Source organism: Podarcis liolepis (assembly GCF_965112155.1).
Source record: "Podarcis liolepis genome assembly, chromosome: 6".
Classification (NCBI taxonomy): Eukaryota; Metazoa; Chordata; class Lepidosauria; order Squamata; family Lacertidae; genus Podarcis; species Podarcis liolepis.
This window is the reverse complement of record NC_139559.1, coordinates 22,372,235-22,397,935: the sequence shown is the minus strand read 5'-3', so window position 1 is coordinate 22,397,935 and position 25,701 is coordinate 22,372,235. Positions and strand designations below refer to the sequence as shown.

The window sequence follows — 25,701 nt, the reverse complement described above, 5'->3', positions numbered from 1 at the left end:
CAGCGACAAAACCTGACAAAAGTCTATTGGTTTACACATTTCACATGCAATTCTTTTAATGGACAACCCTGTATATAATAATCTCAAACACTGGGATTCTAAAGAAACCTATGCCTGTCTGGCAAGTAATTATGCTGGTCCACTAATTAGTCTCCAGAAGCAAGTTAATATTAATATTATTAATAATAAAAAATAAGAGAATTTTGAAAGCTCTCACAAGCTGTAACAAGGTCTGGCTTACTTGATATAGCAAGCCAATTTGTGGCTGGCAAGGGCCGCGAATATGTGTGCAGCCTACCAAACAGGAGGGTGTTTTTTTTTAAAAAAAGTGTTATAGTCTAAATGTTATATTTTACCAATTTAAATTGAGAAACCTGCGTTATTGGGTGGCTGATATAGATACCACACTAATAGCGCCCCCTAATTAGCTGCAGAAAAGGGTGGGGCCTAACATGCACTGCATCTATAGGCAGAATCCCACCTGAAGCCGCGATCCTGTCCCCTCCCCTTTCGCCTCGCCTCGTGCCTTTAGCACCTTCATTCATGGTCTCTCCCATTCATTCTCGCCCGCTCACTCCCTTTCCTTTTCCTTGCTCCGTAACTAGCAGAAGTTCCTCCCATGCCCGTTGCAAAGTTCGGAGCAAACGACCTGGCAGAGCTCTCGCCCGCGCCTCCCTCCTTTTCCCAGGGTGCTATTTTTAAATAGGACACTTGCTCCGTCTCTCTCTCTCTCGTTTTCATCCCAGCCCGAAAGGGGGTGGCGGCGGTGGGTGTCTCTGTCCTCCATAAAAGGGTCCTGCAAAGTGGGCAGGGCTACGTGGGTTTATTTTCGGAGCAGCTCCAGGGATCCGATGGCCTTGTTAGGGCAGCTGTGACCTTTCTTCCTGGAGGAGGGTAGAAGGAAGGAGGCTGCGGGAGGAGAGCCGGAGAGGCTCGCCTGTCCAATGGGGCTTTGAAGAAGAGCCTGGCACCGCCCGCGCAACTAGCCGCGGGGGTCGCAGGAGCCCCGGGAGGGCGGAAGAGGCGAGGGCGCAAAGCGCGCCATAGGGGAGGGGGTCGCGGCGGCGGCGGCGGCCGGGGAAGGTTCACCAAGGATCTTTACCCTTCTTGGCTCATAAAGGGGCCGGATGCTGCCGGCGTTTAGAAGAGGCTGCGAGGATGGTGTAAGCAGAGAAAGGTTACCTTGCAACTAAGGTCTTGCAAAGGCTTGCCTCTTGCCCATCAGGGCGCTTGTAGAGAGCGCACGGGATGGGGAGGCCCGCGCCTTGCAGCTGAGCAGGAGTTTAGCCTCCTCTACTACCTCCAAGGCCGGTTGGGAGATATTTCCTTCCATGCCTCCATACCTGACAGGCTAGAGTTGCCAAGCCAGAGAGTTGGGGGTCCCTGAAGTTGGTGCAGCTTTTCTGAGCCTAGGAACAGCTTGCTTTCCACCTCCTAGCAGCCTCTTCCCTAGTTGCACCTTCCTGGGCGAGGACGCCACGCCTGACCCCAAAGGTGGCCCCCCAGCATAGCTTGGCTATGCACCACCACCTGCCGCTTCCACTAATGGAGAAGTGATCTGGCCAAATAGGAAGGAGAGAACGAGCCAGAGAAGAGCACAGACCCCTGGCTTGACAGCATGAGCGGTGGCAGGTTTGACTTTGACGATGGAGGGGCCTACTGCGGGGGCTGGGAAGGAGGCAAAGCGCACGGGCACGGCATCTGCACCGGGCCCAAGGGCCAGGGCGAATACTCGGGCTCCTGGAACTACGGCTTCGAAGTGGTGGGAGTCTACACCTGGCCCAGCGGCAACACCTACGAGGGCTACTGGTCTCAAGGCAAGAGGCATGGCTTAGGGATCGAGACCAAAGGGCGGTGGCTTTACAAGGGCGAATGGACACACGGCTTCAAAGGAAGGTATGGGGTCAGGCAGAACGTCAGCAGCGGGGCAAAATACGAAGGCACCTGGAATAACGGGCTGCAGGACGGTTATGGCACCGAGACCTATGCTGATGGAGGTAAGCCTGGGTGGAAGGAAGTCACTAGCCAGTGGGTTGTTTTCTCTCTGGGCTGCAGGGTGGAAGGCAGGGCAGGGCAGGGTCCTGGGAACCAGGGAATGTGATAAGTGAGCTAATGGCTGTGGCTCCTTCAGCGGGCAAAGAATTCAGTTCTGATCCCTCAACTGATGCTGGACAGGTGAGATTAAGGCCCTGTCCTCATCTTTCCAGCAATGCACACTTTATACAAAATCTCAGCCCAGCATGCCTGTTTGTGCACAAGGGCTCCTAGGTGCATAGACATTAGTGGGCGCACTTGCCGTTCTGCTAATGTAGCTGCTGAATGAACCATGCTAGCTACGTGCTTAAAGAAAAAAGGCTTCAGGTCAAAAATAGCCCATTCCCAGTGGCGCTCCTTAGTGCTCAGAGGTTGACGTCACAATGGGACCATTGCTTGGATTCTTCTGCAGTGCGAGTTGTGTGCCAGCCAGTTGTTCACTGGATGTGTGGTCATTCCACAGCATGCGCCAGATCTTGCCGCTCGGTTGGCCATCTAGTGTGCAACACCGAATGCATCCAGAAGTGGTCGGCAACTTCTGCCCATGGCAGAGGAGGTAGAAGGTGCTGTTGAGATAGTACTGCTTGCAGAAAGGCAACTTACTGGATTCCAAACCTGATGGTTGTCTATGATTGTGAGAAAAGTCTGCTGGACCAGGCCAGTGGCCCGCCTAGTCCAGTAACCTGTTCTCATAGTGGCCAACCAGATGCCTAGGGAAAGGCCGGCAGCAAAAGTACATGTGTGTGCACTTATAACCAGACACAGAGTTTACCCTGGTCTAGGGACATTCCTCTTTCAGACATTGTATAGGTGGCTCAGAAATTACTTTTTAGAACAGTAGTTCAGTTTTCCCTTTAGGAAAAGCTGGTGCAAACTTAAGAGCTTAAATACCTTCCTTAACATGGTGGTTCCTGAAAAGAAATAGATAAATCTGAGACTAATGGAGATATGTTTGGCCATTCTAAAGCAGACTGTGGCCTAATTAGACAACTATTAGTACTTTTAATACATAATCCGATGGGGATTTATCGACTGTTGTAATGACTCAAGATCTTCGTTCAGCCCAATTTGTCCTTTCTGTTTAGCAACCTCATTTTTTCAGGGCAAGCATGGAGGGAGGGAGGGAGGGAGGGAGGGAGCAGCTGTGGGGGGAGAACTCTTGTTGAACAAATGCTCAGCAATTGGTGACAAAAAGGGAGAAAATGTTCAGCAGCAGGTGATAAGATGCTGTTATTGCTAATGTGTTTTTCCCCCCTGTGCAAGTTCATCTGAAATCTTAGGTCCTGTTTGATTTCATGTATGTGAATCTACGTGGTTGCATTGTATTAGATATGCCATATGCTGTGGTGGGCCTGTGTAGCTCTCCTATATTGTGGACAAGCAAAATGCCTGCCGTACTGATGGATTGTGATGTGAATGGAGGGCTTATATGCTGCTGTGGGTTGGAGATAACATTGCACTTCCTGCATGAGTGTCCTTTGCAAAGACTGGGTCATGCCATGTCAGAAGTGGAGGTTGGGTTTTGCTCTCCTTGCCTTGCTCTCCCTAAGCGGAGAGCTTAACTTTCCTATGGGACTGAATGGAAGACATTCACTTTTACCCGAAGTATGCATTTAGGGGTACCATTGGGGGAAGGGCTAAGACTGTTCCCAGTTGCTGATGTTTCTGTTCTGGGAATCAAGCCAAGTCCTAGCTGTGTTCCTATCCTGCTCTTGGTTTTGTTTCTTGGTCACGCTAGCAGGGCCCGAGCAGACGGGGCTGGAGGAACAGTTTATGTGGGCTCACCAGTCTATGTTTGCAGGCCCCAAGCCCATAACCATGCAGCAAAAACTGGCAACTGAATTGCAAATCATGTTTGAGGATGCGGTTTTATTTCTCTGTACCTGTACAAGATGCCTATACCTTGTGAGATTGGCTGGAGCCAATCAGAAGCAGTGTTAGAATAGCAAGCAATATCAATGTGCTGCAAGCCCATGCCCTCCTCCAGAACAGAAAGTTCTAGGACTCACAGACAGAAGTGGGCCTCCCTACCCTATGCAATATGATCTCTCGAGAACTACAAGTCCCAGAGTTCCTTAGCTCCTGATGGCATATCCTCTATAGATAGACAGGAGGAGCCAACAGGGTGCGGCATCTGAATGGCAAGACATCAAGAATCCAGGGGCAGCTGGAGCTAGTGCGGTTGTTTAGGATTTACAGGCCCCCAAGCACCTGGTCTCTAGACTGGGGTGGCAAAACTTTCCCCCCTCAAGGGCCACTTTGTCTCCTGGTGAACTTTCTAGGGGCCACATTCCAGTGGTGGGTGGGACCAGAGGCAAAAGTGGGTGGAGCAACAGATATGCATTTTCTTCCAGCCTTCCCCCTCCTGGAACAGAAGTACAGTGGTACCTCGGGTTAAGTACTTAATTTGTTCCAGAGGTCCGTTCTTAACCTGAAACTGTTCTTAACCTGAAGCACCACTTTAGGTAATGGGGCCTCCTGCTGCTGCCGCGCCGCCGGAGCACAATTTCTGTTCTCATCCTGAAGCAAAGTTCTTAACCTGAAGCACTATTACTAGGTTAGCGGAGTCTGTAACCTGAAGTGTATGTAACCTGAAGCGTATGTAACTCGAGGTACCACTGTACTTGCATCTTAGGGCTGTATGCAATGAATACAGATATTTTACATCAGGCAGAAACTTAAGGAATTACAACAAGGGGATTGTTTGGCAAAGATTTCTGTTGGAGGGAGGAGGAGGATAATGTTTGTACCATTCCCAGATAAACATTGTTTGGCTCTGTACACACAATTATGTGTGGCTGTTATCTATTAAAAAATCTGCTATATGCCCCCTTTTGCCAGAATGACAAAAATAAGAGCAATACAATAAAAATGTGCAGATACAACAGATTAAAACAAAATATAGAGAGGTTACCTGGGTCTTTTGTCATGGTGCAAACATGCTCCTCATATACAGCACTACCCGTTTCAAAGTTTAAATGCAAACCAAAACTGAACTTCCTTTAATTTAAGAGTGAGGAATTTTATATGGCAATATAAGCAGTTCATCAGGGTGTCAAGCAAACCACGTCAATTGTTGGGAGCAGCACAAATGGGTCTGAAGCTGTAGGTTTCAGAATGACAACTTTTGTTCCTGTTCCTAGAGATGTGTGTTAGCAAGGGTTACTTAGTGGCAGGGGAAAATGCACTTTGTACATGCCCAGAGGGTGCTGCCTTACTCTCATGTTCCAGCCATTCAAAATCAGTTCTGGAGTTGAGGTCTGGCAAGTTCTCTTTGCTCAAACACCGTCAATATGTGCATATGTTTGTTTTTGAGATAATAATGTGCTGCATTACTGGGATTTCAGAAAGCGAGTCCATCCACAAAGCTGTTTGGAATTTGCAGAACTCCAAGGAGATTGAATGGTGAAGCTGCAGTGGCTGCATATTTCTTACAGTGGTTGAATATTTCCTTTTCTAGTCTACCATAATGATTGCTGTACTTCATTTTTGTGCTCTTGTCCAGTAGGTGGAGGTGGCTATTTTTTATGTTTAATTACTTAACTTGCATAAAATAACCAAATAAAATTGAGCTTGCAGAATAATAATAGTAATATTTTTTTTTTGTGGGCCATTTACAGGCTTTTGAATGTTTTCTGTCTTCACACACTTGTAATTTTGTTCTGTGAGTTATCTTTCTTTTATAGGAGACCATTTCTTCCAGATGTCTTTTGAACTGCTTTGTAAACTAGCTTCCATGGTGATTGATGGCTTCAACCAGCACTAAAACCAGTGGGGGTAGATTTGGCATTGAGATTTTGCAGGTGCTCATATGGCTCATGCCAGCTCCTTCAATAGGAGAAGCCAGGGAAGAAGCGGTGGAATTTAATTGCACGGCTATTTTCTCCCTCAAAATACTAATAAGATCTTTAATGGGTGTCTTTGGTAGCAAGCAGTATTATGATAGGTATACCGTCCAATGAGTGCTATTAATAAGTATTGCATAGTGGCTAAGGGACTGAACAAGGACATCTTTGCTTCACATCTCATCTCGGCTGCAAACCCACTACGTGGCCTTAGGGAAGCCACTATCTCTCAGCCTCAGCATCCCTGCGCAGAACCTGAAAATAACGAGTAGAATGCTGCAAAATGTTATAGCTTATTCCCGGTGTGTGTGTTACCTGAACTGGAAGTGTGAGTGGTTGGCACCTAAGAGAGAAGTCCCTGCTTCTACTTGGAGTCTTACTTCATGTGCAAAATTTGTTTTGTTTTACTTTCAGTTTTTGGACATTTAAAATGTCAACTAGTTGCATGTCTGCATGCAAGTCAATGGAGTGTGAGGATTCTGCATGCAACTGAGTGCTTGATTTGGTCTGGGGGAGGTCTGAGGGTAGAGTTTTAAGTAGATTTACCTTAGTTGCAGCCTGAGATGTCTCAATAATTTTTAACTTTGAGTCTGAATTAGCTCCTCCCCTGAGCTCAGTATTAACAATGTACAGTGGTACCTTGGGTTAAGTACTTAATTTGTTCCGGAGGTCCGTACTTAACCTGAAACTGTTCTTAACCTGAAGCACCACTTTAGCTGATGGGGCCTCCTGCTGCCGCTGCGCCACCGGAACACGATTTCTGTTCTCATCCTGAAGCAAAGTTCTTAGCCTGAAGCACTATTTCTGGGTTAGCGGAGTCTGTAACCTGAAGCGTATGTAATCTGAAGCGTATGTAACCCGAGGTACCACTGTACTACATAGTAGGGCTATCATAAGCTGCTCTTTCTCAACACAGCCTTGAAACCTGCAATAGGATTATGGCAGTGAACAACACCTTAGAGTTCTTGTATATTATACTCAGCCCAGCCTGCAAAGGGAGGATAAAAACTTTGTTGTAAGACATTCTCTCGGTTTCAGACCAAGCTGCGATAGGGGCTAATACTTCTGAAAACCACTCAGTGTTCAGTGTGAATTACCCTGCAGAGCTGCCATAAACCAATCTCTTAGACACAGCTGCTTCTAAACCTGTATTGTGAGGAGAGTTAAAAGGTAAAGGGACCCCTGACCGTTAGGTCCAGTCATGGCCGACTCTGGGGTTGGGGCGCTCATCTCGCTTTATTGGCCGAGGGAGCCGGTGTACAGCTTCCTGGTCATGTGGTCAGCATGACTAAGTCACTTCTGGCGAACCAGAGCAGCGCATGGAAATGCTGTTTACCTTCCCGCCGAAGCAGTACCTATTTATCTACTTGCACTTTGACGTGCTTTCAAACTGCTAGATTGGCAGGAGCAGGGACCGAGCAATGGGAGCTCACCCCATCATGGGGATTTGAACCGCTGACCTTCTGATCAGCAAGTCCTAGGCTCTGTGGTTTAACCCACAGCACCATTAAATCAGAACTGTCTGATTCTGAGCTGAAGATAAAAATTCCCAGGTTCAATCCAAGCATGCCCAGGTTGGGGGGGGGGCAGAGATCCCAGTCTGAAACCCAGGAGAGATGCTATCAGCCGCTGACTGTATTGGCTGGCACATAACACCAGAAGATTATTAAATTATACTCTGCACAAGCAGGAATCGTAGTTTCTTTTGCCCTAACAAGCAATGATTGTTAAGCTACTTTGAAGCCATGGTTTGTGGTTGGTTTAGTGATGGTGGTTTTGTTAGGGCAGAGGAAACCACAACCCCAGGTTCGCATATCATGCCAAGCCAGCCACTTTGTGGTTTCCCTGCTTGCAAAGTGGGAGGGCTTCAGTTGCCAGCATTTAGCTCATGTGCTTTCTGGCTAGCTTAGTGCTACGTGCAAACACAACCAGCATTTACCAGGTTAGGGGTGACTTTTGCCCTCCGGATGTTCCCAAACTACAACTCCCACCCACTTCACCAAGCATGACCAATGGCTAGGGATGATGGGTGTTGCAGTTCAGTAATGCTTGGAGAGCCAAAGGCTCTCCATACCTCAGATACACCCAGTGCCTGATTTATGTATAAGCTAAACAAGCTATAGCTTAGGGCCCCGCTCTCTTGGGGGCCTCCCAAAAAATTAAAGGAAAAACAACAACGATGTACATTTCTAAAATATGATTAAAATAAAATAAAACCTACCGTATTTTTCGCTCTATAACACGCACCCGACCATAACACGCACGTAGTTTTTAGAGGAGGAAAATCCGTAGGCATGCCACCCGTAGGCATTCCCTCCATAACATGCACAGACATTTCCCCTTACTTTCTAGGAGGAAAAAAGTGAGTGTTATGGTGCAAAAAATACGGTACATACAGCAACAGTGTTTTGTGTTGTGTAGGCTCCTATGATGTAAGTAATGGGCCCCGCCTGCTAGCCTCCTCCCTAAAATATCACTGGTTTGCTCATTTCTATATATAGGGTGCCTACAGTCTGCATGGACTGGTTGCATGACAATATGTACAAATGGCTTTAGATACCTATTAGTTCCATAAATTACCATATAGCATATATTCAACACAAAAAACAGCTACAATTTGTTGTTGACAAAGGACAGCTGGACATATAAAGAGCCCCATTACCTTCAGTAGCTTAGGGCCTCATCAAACCTAAATCTGGCCCTGCATACACCAATAATCTGATGATATAAGGGAGCTTCTGACATGTCTGATTCCCAGTTTCCCCCATTCATTCTCTTCCATGGGATATTTCCTGACATCAGATGTACAGTGCTTAAATTTATAATGGTGCGAGGGTTTGGTCGTTCTTCTAATTAGGAAGTTTTTCCAACTCCTTGTTTACTCGCTTTGCTTGTCCCCACGCTCCCCACAAGCTTTCTTCAAGTGATCTCTGGGATGCTTCTCTAGGACACTTGGGAATTTTCTAATGGTAAAGTGATTCATTAAGTTGACAGTTAAATATTTCACCCTTGGAGATCTCTGCTGCTATTTTGAAGCGGTTCTCATGGGAATGAAAAAGAAAGAAATTCTAGTGCTTATACTAAAGAAATCAGTCCCCAAAGACACCTGTATCGGGGAGAAATTTTACATTTGTGACAGGAGAAGGAGATACTATAACATATCACAACTGAGGGAGTGTAGGAATTCCTGTGGGAACGTTTTCATAACTTTATGATTTGTTTATTTATTTGTTACATTTATACCCCAGCTTTTCTCCTCAAGGTAGTATACATAGGTCTCCTCCTCCCCATTTTATCCGCACAACAAGCCTGTGGGGGTAGGCTAGGCTGAGAGTGAGTGACTGGCCTAATGTCACCCAGTCAGCTTCATGGCTGAGTGGGGATTCGAACCCTGATCTCCTAGGTTCTTGTCGGGCATTGAAATCACTACACCACACCACACTGGTTTCATTTTTTAAAACACACACACACACACACACACACACACACACACACACACACGGCTCAGATTAACAACACCATCCTATACATGCCTATGCAAAAGTTAGCTGCATTGAATTCAATGGTGCTTAATCCAAGGTAAATTTGTGTAGTCACAGTCTGATAGCTAGCTCATAATCTCAGCCTTTTAGCGATATGTGGGACACTGGAGTGTTTGAGAAGCTTAGGAAAGGAAAAATATAGTTTCCCTTTCCCACTCTACTGAAATGTCCCCCTTGATTTCCCTTTTTTAAGAGAAGAAAACCCGCAGCTAACACTCTTGGCATTCTGCGATTCAACCCTCTTCAATATTCCTTAGGTCCTAAGGCTGGAGGAATGAAGCTTCCGGAAGTTGCTTGTTGGGCTTTTCTCAGGGGTTCACTTGTGAATTTGTTCACAAATCATTACAAATTGTTGTTTAAAAATGAATATACTTTCCTCATTTGAATCAGTGTCCTACCCTTTCCTTTGTCAATAGTTTCACCTAAACACTGATTCTGATAGTATTGATACTAATAATTTTATTATTTATACCCTGCCCATCTGGCTGTGTTGCCGAGTAGGTCAGGCTGAGAGACTGTGACTGGCCCAAGGTCACCTCCCCAGTGAGCTCCATGGTTAGGAGCGAGGATTAGAAACTGGGTCTCCTAGGTCCTTCACCTTAACCACTACACCACACTGCCATTAAAATTGCCAGCACACAAACAGACAAGGAAGGTTTCTCTCACATCTCCATTCTTTCCAGGGATTGATTTAGAGCTGAAACACAGTTCAACAGCCAGCAGGAATTAAGGTTCGAAGAAGCTGACTTAGGCCCGTGTTCCTCTTGGCTCGGCCTTGTCTACCAAAAGGCTTTCACAAGGAAAGGATTTCCTCAGAGATGCTTTTAAATGCAGATAGCAGGGCTTAAGGCCGGGACTCTCAAAGTGTGTGCTCTGCCACTGAGCAAGTGTCTTTTCCCATCCAGAGCTATTTAACCTTAGGTGACCATTTTATGTTTTCGTGCCTTTCTTTCTGGGCTCTTTCTTGTCCTTTGGCTTCTTAGCTTCCCCAAGGATTATTGTGCTTTGCTAACATGACACAAATCGCTGGCAGTCTGTGGCTATAAAAATACCCCATGGCCATTTGCCTGTGAGAAAGCAAATCCTTGGGGGAGCTAATTCTTTTATACTGGTAATAAATATTTGTATTTCTCCAGCATGTTTCGTCCCAGGATACTCTAGCTGAATGGGGATTTGGGTGGTTGGTTGCAGAGCTGGTGGTTTACAAATTTGGGGGGTGAGGCTCCTAATAGCGAGTGATGGATTGAGCCAAAGTGGGTTTCTTTGGGTAGGTTGTTAGTTACTGAGGTAACCACATCAACAAAAGGACGACAATCAAGGGAGAGAGAAACTCTGCTGTGAGGGAAATTAATGTTCTGAGGCAATTGGTGGGAAGAAACTAGCTTCCTTCTGGGGAAGCGTTCAACTTGGCTCCAGCGAGGGAGCTTTTGCTGTATTTCAATTAGTTTGGTATTAGGAATACACAAACTTGCAACAAAAAGTTGTTCAGGGTTCCTTTTTTCCTCCTTCACATCCACCCTTTCCCTCTGGCTTGTTGGTATCCCTCCTTGAAATGTTGGGCATGAACAACAAATACACTCATGAATGACACACATCTCTTTCTGTTAGTCTTTATCCTTCACAATTGCATATTGCATTCCAGTTTAGTTCTAATTTCATTTGTACAATAATGTATGCTCTGATTGTCCCTAATCTGGTAAAACACTATTGATTCCTTCCAGAGAAATGTTAACCCCAAAGTATCTGAATGACTTTGCCCCCAAATATCTGAAAGACTGCCTCTTCCCCTTCAGACTCTTGAGCAGGGGTCGACAACAAGTGGCACACAGGGGTCATTTAAACGGCCCATGAGCCACCCCTGAACTGAGCCGGCCGCTTGGCGAGTCCCCGCGTGCTGGGCTAAACCAGCACGGAGCGGGGACTCACTTGCGCGGCACCGAAAATGGCGTCTGCGCAGATGCAGAAGCCAAAAATCACGTCTGTGCAGACACAATCTGGCCCCCTGAGCAATCTCCGCAGGAGTGAACCAGCCCAGGCGAGGTAAACCTTGCCCGACCCCTGCTCTTGATTGTTCAGCTTAGCAATGGTGCTCCTCTTAGTAGTTCTTCTACCCACAGAAGTTTGGGGGTTGGCAGTCTGGGAGAGGGCATTCTCTGTGGCAGCTCCTAAGCTGTGAAATTCCCTCCCTACATAAGCACGCCTGGCACCTTCATTTCCATCGTATGCTGACAACATCCTTCTGGTTGTCTAAAAAGAGAGGAGCCCAGGATTGGAGAGCAACTATTCAGATGCCCTATTCCGGCAAAAAAATAGCAGGGGTTTGCAGCACCCATATCCAGCCTCTCCTGAAACTTGCAAAACTGCCCATGGTGAGTAACATCTCTGGGTAGTTCCCTCATGCCACCAGAGAATATCTCCAGCCACAGAGGCAGTGTACAGATGCTAGTTTTGGACTCATGGTGGAGGGAAAATTTATTTGTTGAATGGGAAATGAGCACACAGTTCATTTCCTGCTCAGCCAACATAAGGGGCCATTTTGTGGGTGATTTTGGGAAGGCTATTGCTGCCTGAATAACCATGATTTCAACCGTGTTCTTCAGGAAATGTGGTGTAACTAACTTCACTATTGCTCTTGATTGTAGGTACATACCAAGGCCAGTTCACCAATGGAATGCGCCATGGTTATGGTGTCCGGCAGAGCGTCCCATATGGCATAGCAGCTGTAGTCCGCAACCCTCTAAGGACCTCCCTTACTTCCCTCCGTAGTGAGCACAGCAATGGCACCCTGTTGCAACATGACTCCCCGTCAGCAAACCTGGAGAACTTTCCCATGACACCTACGATCACCCGTGGTGGCTTTGCTCTCAGCCTGTACGCGGATGCTGATGCGGGCAAGCTGAAGAAGGGAGGGCTCTTCAGGCGGAGTTCCTTGTTTGGGAAGTTGAAGAAATCCGACTCTAAGACTTCCTTGGCCAGCCAAAGGAGCCGACTCAGCTTTCTCAAGAGTGAGAGCGGGATGAGCTCCACTGGTAGCGATGCCACCTCCACAGCTAGCCTAGGAGAAGGAGCTGAGGGAGAGGACTTCCCGCCTTTTGACGCTGATATTGATGCCACCACGACAGAGTCCTATATGGGTGAGTGGAAGAATGACAAGCGCTCTGGGTTTGGCGTGAGTGAGAGATCAAGTGGCCTGAAGTATGAGGGTGAATGGCTGGATAATGTACGGCATGGATACGGTTGCACCACTTTGCCTGATGGTAAGAAGGAAGAAGGGAAATACCGAATGAACGTCCTGATCAAAGGCATGAAGAAGAGGGTGATACCTCTGAAAAGTGCCAAGATAAGGCAGAAGGTGGACAGGAGCCTGGAAGGGGCTCAGAGGGCAGCAGCCATCGCCAGACAGAAATCTGAGATTGCAGCTTCTAGGTAAGAGCCTGAGGCTTGACGTTTACTATGTGAAAGTAGAAGGAATCATCCAAAGTTTCATTTTTAATTGAATAAGTGTTCGCAATTGATGCTTAAGACACGGATGGGCAACCTTTGGCCCTCCAGATGTTGTTGGATTCCAATTCCCCATCACCCCTAGCAGCATAGCCCATAATCAGGGATGGTGGGAGATGTAGTCTAGGAACATTTAGAAGGCCACAGGTTCCCCGTCTTTTGTTTAAGAAATATTTGTAGATAAGATGTACATTAAAATAAATCTCCATTTCTGGCAAAGTCTAGTTTTGGGCAGATGAGGAAATCTAAAGTTCCGAGAAACTAAATAACATAGTTAATTACTGCTAGGACATGAAACTTACTGTCATTTGACATATCCACTGCACAATGATGGATGAGGAAAGATAAATCCATTTTGTATCTATTAAATATACTTGTGTACAAATAAGATGTACATTAAAACAAACCTCAATTTCTGGAAAATTCTATTTCTGGGCAGGTTTAAAATTCTGATAAATGGAGCAACATAGTCAATTACATCCATGAGATAAAACCTACTATATTCTGACATGTCCACTACACATTGATGGGTGAGGAACTTAAGAAGGATAACAAAGAACAATCTGTTTGGTGTGATTGATTTTAGATATGTCTCATGACTGATATGGTTGATTACATATAGATCAAGAATTGTGTATCATCAAGGAGCAATCGTTTTGGGAATGATGCATTTGGTGAGATCTGCCAATATGTGATAATAGAAGTTGTGCATTTTAGGCAGACCTTGGTTCCCGTGTCAGCACCATCCTGATGGGACAGGCGGCACTAGCATTATATCTAGCCAGGTTATCTACCTTGGATCGTTCCTTTGCAGCTGTGTCTTTAACCTGCCCTACATCTGATGTCATAGGGGGCAAGTTATTGTGACTTGGGAAAACCTTGCAAGATTAATTAGGACCCCTGCTGGGCCAAGTTTGGCCCATGAGCAAAAGGTACATCATGCCTGCTTTGTCTCCAGTCTTAAGGCAGGGAAAGGCACCATTTGTGTGAATAGGACTTTTTAAAATTAACAGTAGAATTTTCAGTGTTTTAATCTGTCTCATCTTAACTGCCATCACCTCTCGCAGGGGTTGGGGTTGGGATACACTTACACACAACAAAGTAGACTTAGGAAAAAAGTTCCTATTCAACATGACTGAGGAGGAACGTGACACTGGATCTAAAGGTGTCATGGGCTGGATAACTACTGCAAGCCCGAGTAGGAGGCCGTACAACCTAAGTGGACCAGTGGGCTAAAGCAGATTCATATTTCATTCCCTTGGTATTAGATTTAGAGCATCCACCCACCACACACACACAATTGATGTTTTAATGTGCAGTAATGAAATCAAGGTATTTTGGGCCCTGAGTCAGTACTTAACTTTTCTTTTATATTGGTGGGCTTCCATCATCCATAACGAAAGTAGTCATAAACAATAAATACAGCATTAAAAATGCTCAACCAAACTGGATAATTTCCACATAAACCACAAGATCTAAAAACAACAATAGCAACCCCCGTAACAAAACACCACAAACACCCCAGCCCAAGAGTCTGTTTATTCTTAGCATCTGATCATGGTTTGTTTAGTGAGAAACATCCCACAATCCTGGATCTGGGCAACATGGTAAGCCAACGTTTATGGTCTGTGGCTCCAGCTCATAGCTGGGAAAACAGCAAAGTGGAAGCATGCATTGACACACTGCTCATTTCTGGCCAATGAGAAATAATCCCCATTAAAATTAAGGAGCTACATGAGAGCACTACCACACTATTGCAATGCTCCCTTTGATTTCAGTGGGGGTTGGGCAAGATAATTTCCCGGTTGACTGTGCTCTTTAGGATGAAATCCTATACCCACTTACTTTAGAGTAAGAACTCATTGAACTCAGTAGGACTTAATTTTGTGTAGACATGTGTAGAATCACACAGTAATGTTACCTGTAAAGTGCTGTGAACACTGATAATAGATACATAGGTTTATGGTGTTATTTGGCATGTAAAATACTATGCACACTGCTGGTGGTATAGAAATAAATCACGGCCACCCACCAGATTTGCCTAGTAGAAATTTATGCATCTTGGCAAGGTGTTAAATGAAGGGTAGCACATCTCCAAGGTAATAGATCTTGCCACAGAAAAGGTCATTGCAGGTTCTTTTCTGCCAAAGGCACTAATATTCCCATGAAGCATAAATGAGGAATTATAGTCTGGGGTAAGGGCTTCATCTTACTTTGATGTTTGTTTTTGGCTCTAGTTACCCATGCAAGTACAAAGCAAACATATCTTACATTGTTGTGAATGACATGTGTGCATTAAATTGCACTTTTCTTAGTAAAATACATGGGAAAGAAAATGCGGTTTTTCTATGTCCTAAAAAATAGGAGTGCACCATTCACAACCAACATGGAGTTGGAGAAGCTCTTGTAGGTTATCTAGTCCTGTTCTTCCCAAACTATCTGATGGAGTGGGCCAACAAATCTCCCCCTCCTCAATGTGCCAGTGACTGGTACAATGTTTGGACTCTGAAGCATCCTACCCAACCTAGGCTGGGTTAAGTAGCCATGGTCTGTGGACCACCGTTTTGAATATCACTGATCTAGTCAAACCCTGCGCAATGCAGGAATTTCAGGACACCCTCACACTTTCTATGGTTTGCCTCTTTTGTAGCCTGAACTCCTTCCCCTTCCAACCAGGGGGAAGAAAACATGTACAAGCGCCCCCCCCCATGTATTTGACTTTTGCGCGACTGTGCATATGTGCGGTGCTGGGAAATATGTAAATAATTCCATTCATATCCAGAAGTGGCGGAAGAGAGCTGGAGAGTGCTTGTGGCTTGTGTGGAGCCCCTCCCCTCCTGGAGCCTGAAGAGGACTTCAGTGAGGGTGAAGGAAACCCCGAAGAGACCGGAGGTGCAGCAGGACTTTGTTTAGCCTGCTCAGCCTCCCTATCTAGAAGTTGATGTGTAGGGTAGCACAGCTGCAGTTGCGGTTTTCCCACATGTCCTCCAGCCTCAGAGGTTCAATTCCAGTTGTGGATATTTTTGGATACGGTATTGTTGATATGGACTGAACAGAAGTGAAAGAGAGGGTGTTTAAAGAGTGTTTAGAGGTTGCTCCCCACCTTTCACAATTTCACTTATGCACATGGGGGCTCAGAACTTAAACCCCATGTAAGTGGGGAGTTGCCTGTATCTGGTCTACAGGAGAGTTAAAATGTGGGTAGGGGTGGTTGAAGGGACAGGAGAGACTAGGGCTTGCTGATCAGAAGGTTGGCGGTTCGAATCCCCATGACGGGGTGAGCTCCCGTTGTTCGGTCCCAGCTTCTGCCCACCTAGCAGTTCGAAAGCATGCCAAAGTACAAGTAGATAAATAGGTACCACTCCGGCGGGAAGGTAAATGGCGTTTCTGTGCGCTGCTCTGGTTCATCAGAAGTATCTTAGTCATGCTGGCCACATGACCCGGAAACTGTACGCCGGCTCCCTTGGCCAGTAAAGCGAGATGAGCACTGCAACCCCAGAGTCGTCCGTGACTGGACCTAACGGTCAGGGGTCCCTTTACCTTTACCTTTGGGGTGGTTGAGAAATTGTATTCAGATTCTCTTCAAGGCGAATCTATCTAATTCACAATTTCCAAAATAATATGCAAACTGAAACACAGCCATATTTCAAAATTTGCACATCTCAGCAGTTTGCAGGGCAGTTCTCTGGCAAAGTATTGTGTACAAAAAAGCATATACTAGGGCAGGGGTCGGCAACCCGCGGCTCCGGAGCCGCATGTGGCTCTTTTACACCTTTGTCGCGGCTCCGGGGCGGATACTAGCGAGGGGAGGAGGTGCATTGTGCGCCCCGACACTCCCCACTGTGGCGGGTGCTGTACTGGCTGTGACGTCGCATGGGGGCGGTGTGTGCATTAGTCACGCACCGTCCCGACGTCACCTTCCCGCCCGCCCGCCCGCTACATTGTAAGGGGCATGTACGCTGGTCACTGCATTGAAGGGGGGCATGTACGCTGGTCACTGTTTTGAAGGGGAGTGAAGAACACACACACACAAAAAGGTAACTTGCTAATTTAACGTTTATTTCTATGAGGAGGAGTAATTCTGAGGGGTCAAACAAAGAAATAATAAAAAATTGACAAAAAAGTTATTTTTATAATGACGAGTTTTGCGGCTGCCAGTTTTTTTTTCTTCGGAAATGGGTCCAAGTGGCTCTTTTTGTCTTAAAGGTTGCAGACCCCTGTACTAGGGTAAACTGTGTACTGAAATGCATAGGTTAGTGAAAATAACATTAAAATATATTACATTTGGGAAATTGCTTTGCCAAAATGTGTATGTTAAGGAACATTGCATAAAAATGTATATTGTAGGAAAAATTCTCTGGTGAATTTTCATGCAGGTTTTCTGAATTTTTTTTCTAATTGCAAACTGATGGGGAAATGTGGAGAACTGGAGACTGGAAGAATAATAAACTGAGAGAAACCAGAACTGACAGAATTGCTATTTTCATTTATTATGTTTCTATGCCATTTTTCCATTCACATGAATCACAAAGCAGCTCAGAAATAATAAATAAACAATAATGTAATGGAACATCACTACGACAACATAAATCCTATATAATAATTAATTAACAAATCATCAGTGAAACAATTACAAATCATCAGTAAAATAGTCACATTCTATAAAACACAATTAACTAAATAACTAAAAAATAAGCTAAACAGCAAAAACACAACAAAAATCATATTATAAGATTCACAAAGCAGTACAGCACTCCTAGTCCACAAAATAATATCGACATTAGCAACCAAAACCAAATGAAGCACTGTTGAGTTGGCACACAGACGCACACTCCTCACCCCAATGTGTGTGTGCATTCAGCTTCCTTATCCTTTTGACCCTTTAACTCTTAAAATTGAGCCCTCATCTCTGCTTCATCTATGTTTGGAATAGGCCTGGGCTCTGATTAACATGGGCAAGAATGGTTTAGGTAATTTTTAAAGAATCTGTAGCCGTGGGATATGATGATCTACATCCATATTAGCACAGGAGATGCTGTCTGATTTTGCCGATTCTTTGCTTGTGGTCTCTTCCACAGCATGCTGGAAAAGTCATGCATATAAAATGTTGCAAGGCTATAAATAATGGTGTTGGAGCTGTTGAACTGCTGCACAAATGCTCAGCAGTTTATAAAAGGATCTTTTTATTATACACTATTTACACTTCAAATCAAAGGGGGAACTCTGGTGGTTTACATCAGAGATTGGAATGCACTCCTGGTGGAGCGGGGGCACTCCATCCCTCCCTTAGCGCTGCTTGGACATAATTTCCTATTAAGGAAACTTTTGAGCAAGGGGAAATAGACACGTAGAGCCATTTTCCTCCTCCTTGTGTGTTGCACAAATGCAGCTGCTTGAGACACTTGGAAAGAAGGCTTGCAATTTCCATGCTAGCAGTCCCTGCTCATCTCACTCTCTTGTGAATTAGCCCTTGAGTTTTGAGACCAGGCATATTTCCCTTGAGAAATGTAGCCAAATGTTCTGTTTATTTGCTTTTATTTTAGATTATCACAACAAACTAAACAACTTGCCCCAAGACATTGCGCAATAAATTAGTTGGAGTCAATCAAAAGCGATACCACAAAGTTAAGACGAGCAAACGAAAAGCAGTGTAAATCAGCCTTGAATTCAGTAGTAGCTACAGGTGACAAGCCATAGGTGACAAGGTGAGTGCGTGGAATTCCATGTAGAATCAGGTGAATGCTTCCAGAGGAGAAAAAAAGTGGGCTGCTGGAGAATGGAAGTTCTCTTCCTCGTGCCCAGCATAGAAAAACAGTAGGCTGCTGCAGGACAGTCAGAGCAGTTTGATTCTCTGCCAGCCTCCAGCAGGCTAGCAACATTTATGCAGGCTAGTATATTTTGTGGGCTTATTTACAAGACTGGTATAAATTCTTAGCAGCTAACTAGATTTACGGTAAATAAAATAATAATAATCATCATCAACTCCTGCTTCCTAAAAAATAGAGACCAGCCCAGACAGGCCTCATTTGGAAAAGAGTTCTGCAGGATAGACTAGCTTTTAACTGGCATCCTCAACAACCTGGCATCAGCAAAGGATGGGACAGAGAGCCAGACTTTCCCTGATGATTTAAACTCAGGTGTGAGGAATATTTGGCCTTCCATGTGTTGCTGAACTGCAACTCCCATCAACCCCATCAAGCATGGTCAATGGCTAGGGATGATGGGACTCATAGTGCAGCAACATCTGGAGGGCCAGGGTTCCCTAACCTGCTTTAGCATGTTTGTGTAGTATGTAGCCAAATGGGCTGCTCTGGATATTATTATTGAAAGGTAAAGGTAAAGGACCCCTGGACGGTTAAGTCCAGTCAAAGGTGACTATGGGGTTGTGGCGTTCAACTCGCTTTCAGGCCGAGGGAGCCGGCGTTTGTCCACAGACAGCTTTCTGGGTCATGTGGCCAGCATGACTGAACCTCTTCTGGCATGACGGAATACCGTGATGGAAACCAGAGCACACAGAAAAGCCGTTTACCTTCCCACCACAGTGGTACCTATTTATCTATTTGTACTGGTGTGCTTTTGAACTGCTAGGTTGGCAGGAGCTGGGACAGAGCAACGGGAGCTCACTCCGTCATGGGGATTCGAATTGCTGACCTTCCAATCGGCAAAACCAAGAGCCTCAGTGGTTTAGACCACACTGCCACCTGACAGTCAATGCCACTCCAACTTACTGGTTGTAAGTAAGAAAGCAGGCAGGTGGGGGCTGACTGAGGGCACATCTGGTTGGTGGTAAAAGTAAAGGTACTCCTGACCATTAGGTCCAGTCGCGGATGAGTTTGGGGTTGCCGCACTCATCTTGCAATATAGGCCGAGGGAGCTGGCATTTGTCCGCAGACAGCTTCTAGGTCATGTGGCCAGCATGACTAAGCCACTTCTGGCGAACCAGAGCAGCGCACAGAAACACCTTTTACCTTCCTGCCGGAGTGGTACCTATTTATCTACTTGCACTTTGACGTGCTTTCGAACTGCTAGGTGGGCAGGAGTAGGGACCGAGCAACAGGAGCTCACCCCATGATGGGGATTCAAACTGCCGACCTTCTGATCGGCAAGCCCTAGGCTCTGTGGTTTAGACCACAGCGCCACCCGCAGTGTGCAATTTGCCCTGTTGGGCCAGCTTCCACTGCATTCTAGCTCATTACCATCTACCTGTGACTGGCAGCAGCTCTTCAAGTTTTCAAACCAAGGTTTTCTCAGCCTTACTTGAAGATGCTGGGGATTGAACCTGTGACCTTCTGCATGCAAAGCGGACTCTCTTTCACTGCCCGTTATCAATCATCTTGCAGCCTTTCTCTCTACCATTTTCTGTCCTTCAGGAAAAAAGTGAGGTATAATATAAAAACATGTCTACGGACACCAGACTTCTGCTGCCCAGTTTGTATGCTTGCTTTTTGTCTGTTTGAAGCAAGTTGTTTAAAAGGATCAAGTTTTAAATCCTAGCCAGCTTTTCCGTCCGTTGGTGTTGCCTGTCTCCATGAGACACGCTGCACCCGCCCTTAAAATAACAGAGCCGCTCATCTGCTGAGACTTGAACTGCAGCCCTCCCTCGTATCACTTTCCTTTGCTCTCCTGACCAATCATGCTCTTAAGCAATGTTAACTTATATCTCCAGTGTGCTCAGCATTTCAAATCTACATTACATAGGCAGGAATGAGAGTCTCCTTGGGGGACACTGGTGGAGCATGGTGTAAATGACGTGTTGAAAGTGCTGGAGTCAGCAGAGAAGGCCCTGACTAAATAAGGGTATGCATTGCAGTAGTTTACCTAACCGACAGGAGAATGCAACAACCAAGAGCCTACATGCTTATCCACTAAGCAGAAACCTGTTCAGGTGGATTTTAGTCCTATGTTTCCAAAGTACTAAAGTACTAATGGCTTTGTGTAGATTCTGTGCTGTGCTCCTAGAATAACATAACAATACATTCAGCTACCTAAGAAATTTGTGCTTGTCTTTGCTTCGTCTTTTTCTCCTGGAAAAGGAAATTTCTACTGCTTGTTGCAAACAACAAGTTGGAATTTTATTAATTCTGGGGGCTAATGGTTGGGAATTTAAAAATGGAAGTTCTTAATAAAGGTTCTGCCTCTGCTGTCCTTCCCTTCTCTTGCTTTTCCTTGCCTGCCCTTTCCCCTCCTGTTCCTTTCCAATAAATGCTAATTCATAAGAAAAGCTGAATATTGCACTCTGAATAAATTATGCAAATCAATGGTATCTATACAAATTTATAGGCCGCCTTATGATTGCACAGTTTGGATTTTCCTGAAGCAGAAATACGTTTGGTTTTTTGGTATAGATTAAGGCATCCCTTAAACCAGCCGTGGGGAACCCCCCCCCCCTTCATCTGAGTGCCACATTCCCTTCTGGGTTGCCAAGTACCAGTGGGATGGAGCCAGAGGCAAAAGTAACTAGGCAAAAGTGGCTAGAGCAATGGATGTGATTTTAAAAATCTTTGTACAGTAGGTTAGTTTTCACATAGACTTGCAAGCTCCTTTCTGTCCTCTGCCCAAGCAAACAAAAAGCGCTATAAGAATTCCAGGACAAATTCTAGCAAGGCAAAAACACTCAAGGTAGATGCAGAGCTGTTGAGGGGCAGTGTGGCCTGATGAGGGTGTGTGGCCTAGGGAGTCCCTCCCAAGGGACAAGTAGAAGAGTCTGGGGGGGACTACATTTAGCCTATGGGCCTAACGTTTCCTACTGCTGCTTTAAATAGCCATTCCAAACTCGTTTTGAAGATGTGTGTTTGGAAGCTTTCTTCTAAACACACTACTGACCCAGGTGTCCATTGACATCCGTGTCATGATGCTCCAGTTGAGTGGATTTTCCAGGTCCAGTTGAGTGGATTTTCATGTAGACAAGGGTGCCTGTTGCCACTATAGGCCATGAGCAGCTGGGCTCAACTAGAACTGATTCAGGGCCAGGGTTTTTGACAATTCACGTTCTTACAAACCACGCCCATATCCAATAGTTCTACTCTTGTCATGGAGCTTTCAAAGGGACTATTTTAGCAAGGGGAGAAATACGGCAGCCAGAGGAATGCCTTTTAGGCTTTGTCTGCACCAGCTTTCTTATTCTGGGCCAGTGGTGATATGAGACCCATGGAATGTGCGCTCCACTTTTGATGTCTTCATGGGGCTCATCCATAGGGCTCTCTGTGTAGGCAGGCGTGTGCAGAATGCTTCAGCCTACACTGATCCCCACTAGTTGGCAGGGACAGGTGCAATCTGCACGGCACAAGTCTGAGCAGAAAGAGTCTGTGTGACTTGTTCCTCAGTGCACCATGGAGTTCTAGGGAGAAGCAGAGCTCCATCATTCCATTCATTTATTCTGCTGGAATTCCATTCCGCGTAGCATTCCATTCCTAAATTCCAGTTTGACTTGGAGCATTTCCAAAATTAATTCTGGAATTGGACACTTTGCTGTAGTTTTATGCTCATTCTGCACACATTTCCCTCTCTGCATTGCCAATATGTCTGTACATAGCGGGGTCTCCCCCCCTTTTACTTTGTAGTTTTTAAAGGTGTACACTGGTCATTCTCACACATGATGCTGGCCACAAAGCGCAATAAGGCAAATTAGCCTGTGTAAGAGCTGTCTGTTGCTGCATGTGACATGAGCAGCCCCTGCTTAGCTCCTTCCTAACTTTCGAGAGCAGGGCAACAAACCATAGAGTGGCAGGATTATACCTATAGATATATGCTGCCTTCCCTGTTCTTTTATTTGCCTTTCCTCCGTATTGATGATCCCCTTACTCCTAGCAGCTGGTTGCTCACCTCATTGCCTCTCTGCAAGTCCAGCAGACAGGAAAAAATACCCTAGCTGTACAAGAACTGTGCCAGCCCTGTGCCATTCATTCTTTTGTGCTTCAGTTTCTGTGCCTGAGGCTAGCGGCATACTCTGCATATATCCTTAAGTCTCTTTCTAATGGAAGCTTTTCTATGAATGCCAGCCTCTCAAACTCTCTGTTGTCACTACCCACATTAGAGCAGGAGGTGTGAGGAAGGATTGTGAGGCACACTGTACTTGCTAAAGTGGTGTGCAATAGACAAAGGTCAAAAAATCATAGCTGGGCTTAATAGCCAGCCAGAAAATGCTCCTGTCTGAATCTTTCTCCCAGTGAAAAGGGACAGGATGTGAGATGGTGCTCAGCTCAAGTCCTAGCCCAGCTTCCGCAAATGGCGTATGTGACTGGAGTATGTATGAGTATCCCATGTGAGTAGTGTGAATGGGTGCATGCGAGCAAAAGTGAATGGGGGACACAAATAAGTTCTTACACATGCACACTACCCTGAAATGCATCTGCTAGTTTCTGTGGATCTCTACCTATCATACGCTTTGTGTCTCTTGGGACAAGAGAGTGTGTTTTGGAAGCCCTTCCTTTTCGGAAAAGTCAGGGATAAAGCATCTTCATGGAACTGGCACGGACTTCTAGCCCCATGCAATTTAATCACTGAAATGAACAAAGGTCAAGGGTTGACAAAATTATATGACTGTGTGTGAACATAGAAAGTTATGTACCTTATACCAAGTCAGACCACTGGTCCACGTAGCTCGGTATTATCTACTTGAGGGTTTTGGACAGGAGTCTTTTCCAACTCTGCCTGGAAATACTAGTGGTCAGTAGCTCAGTAAGAAAAATAGTTTCCCCAGGGACCACTGGATTTCTTAATGAGATTAGAACAGCCGTTATTTTTCCCATGTGACATGTCCTGGCAGGAAGTTTGCAGATGCTCGCCTCTTGATCCCATTTTTCCAGTCTGTTGTATTTCTGAATGGATGTAAATGTCACTTTCTCAGTTAAGGTCAGCCTTGCTGGCTGTGGGACAGTGGAGGCAGTACTTCTGGGCCAGAATGTGTAGCTCAGCTGCTTTTCTCTTCTTTGTCTCTACCCTGGTCATCTCTTATCCTGGAGTCTCTTGTTTGTCCCTTGTTTACCCATCCTTGACAACAATAGTTTCTTGTCAAATAAGAAGACAACACAAATCTGAGCATTTACATAATGCTTAATATTTTTCTTTTTTACAGTGCTTCATTGTTCCGATTGCCTCACATACACTATCACAATAACCCTTGCAAGAGAGGCAAGATTGGTATCTTTATATATGGGGGAGGATACTAAGGTTGAGAGATGGTGGCTTACTTATGGCCATAGAGCAGGGGAGAGGAACTGTTGGCCTTCCAGATGTTGTTGGACTCCAACTCCCGTCAACCCCAGCCAGTATGGCTAATGGCCAGGAAGTTGTAGTCCACCAACATCTGGAGGGCCACAGATTGGCAACCCCTGCCAGATAGAGTTCATAGTTGAGCTGAGATTTGAACCAGTAACTTATTGGATGACATTCTGTAAGTCAGTGGTGGACAGGGTCTGGACACTATGAGTCCACTCTTGCTCTCGAGATCACTGCCTTAGGAATGGCTTCTTCTTTTGTGTTGTGTGTGTAAGTGTAAGAGAGAGGTGGCACAGAGAAAGGATGGCCAAGCAGAAAACTCTGTCCCTATTGGCTGACCCAATCCACTGCTGGCATGTTGCTCCTGACAGTTTACCTCTGAGGGACTGTGACCATCAATAAGAAGGAGATTGTTCTTAATTTTGTGAGCCCCAGGACCCACCAAATATGGCCATACTCTGATCTAAGGTGGCTCACAGAAATGTCTCCTTTTTGGAGTTTCATTTTAAACAGAAAGGGTGGGAAGGAGACACACACACACATGCAGGGAGAGAGTTCTTTTTATCTTTAATTGTTGAGTAGGAGAAGATGTTATGGTAGATATGCCTTTTTCACAAAACACCCAAGAAATCTTAAAACAATCAAATACATATCCTGTTGGGCTAACTACATTTCACTCAGCTTTGATGAGCTGCAGAATGAAAGTTTCTCCAAGCAATTTTTACAAAGGAGTTTACAACCATTTCTCCATGATTTTAGTGTACCTGGAACTCTTTGTACAGCTATTTTTGTGGGGGGGGGGTTCACCCCCTTTCTCAGTAACAAGAGCCTTTTTCTATACAACTGTTTACAAATACAAGTTATCCTGCCCTCCTTAGCTCTTGTTACTTTAAACAGGGAAAAAGAAAAATGTGCAAATACAGTAAAAATTAATCATTAAAACTGGAAATAGTTCTTACATTGCACTTTGGGATCAATGCTCATGTTTCAGGAGAAGTTAAGGGCAAACTAGATGTGACATTAGATATTGCAAAATTCCAAAGCCACATTTCTAGAAATCAAGCTGTATTTGCATATTTCATTTAAACAGCATGACATCTGAGGTTTGCTTATTGGTCTTGTTTGGTCATGTTAACTTGCCTGGAACGTGGTGATTCATGGGGCATTGAGTGTGCTGTAAGGATGCAGTCCTATGCCCAATCAGAAGCAAGTCCCATTTTCTCAGTGTTTTTCCCCCTAAAAAAATATGTTTAGGGGAACTCTCATTTTGACTCAAGAAAGTCACCATTTTATAGTTTAAATCGGGGGAAATAAATACAGTAAATGGACAAAAGTACAAAGATTCACAAAATGTTTAGGGGTATGCGTACCCCTGCATACCCCCAGAAGAAAAAGCATTGGACTTACTCTTTGGTAAGTGAGAATACTATACACACTTAAGATGTTCACTATATGCAACCGACTGTACCTCACAGTGTTGTCATGAGGATAAATGGAGTGCAGGAAGAATAATGTATGCTGTTTTGAGCTCCTTAGAAGCCCCTTTGTTATTTAATAAAGTT

General features: G+C 45.3%; 1 protein-coding gene across 6 annotated transcripts in view; it reads left to right on the top strand.

The window, feature by feature from the left end:
- Positions 1 to 751: 751 nt before the first annotated feature.
- Positions 752 to 25,701, top strand: part of JPH2 (junctophilin 2) — a 63,336-nt gene continuing 38,386 nt past the window's right edge. Inside the window, exons 1-2 of one of the 6 annotated variants that reach the window (XR_014527286.1) lie at positions 752 to 1,997; positions 12,064 to 12,555. Coding sequence is in view for 3 of the 6 variants with exons in the window: in XM_083508056.1 (XP_083364182.1) it covers positions 1,619 to 1,997; positions 12,064 to 12,847 (1,163 nt within the window). In the remaining 3 variants the exon portion in view is untranslated. Of the gene's footprint in view, positions 1,998 to 9,920; positions 10,343 to 12,063; positions 12,848 to 25,701 lie in introns of those variants that run through there. The other 5 variants (XR_014527287.1, XR_014527288.1, XM_083508056.1 and 2 more) reach the window with 5 other exon arrangements.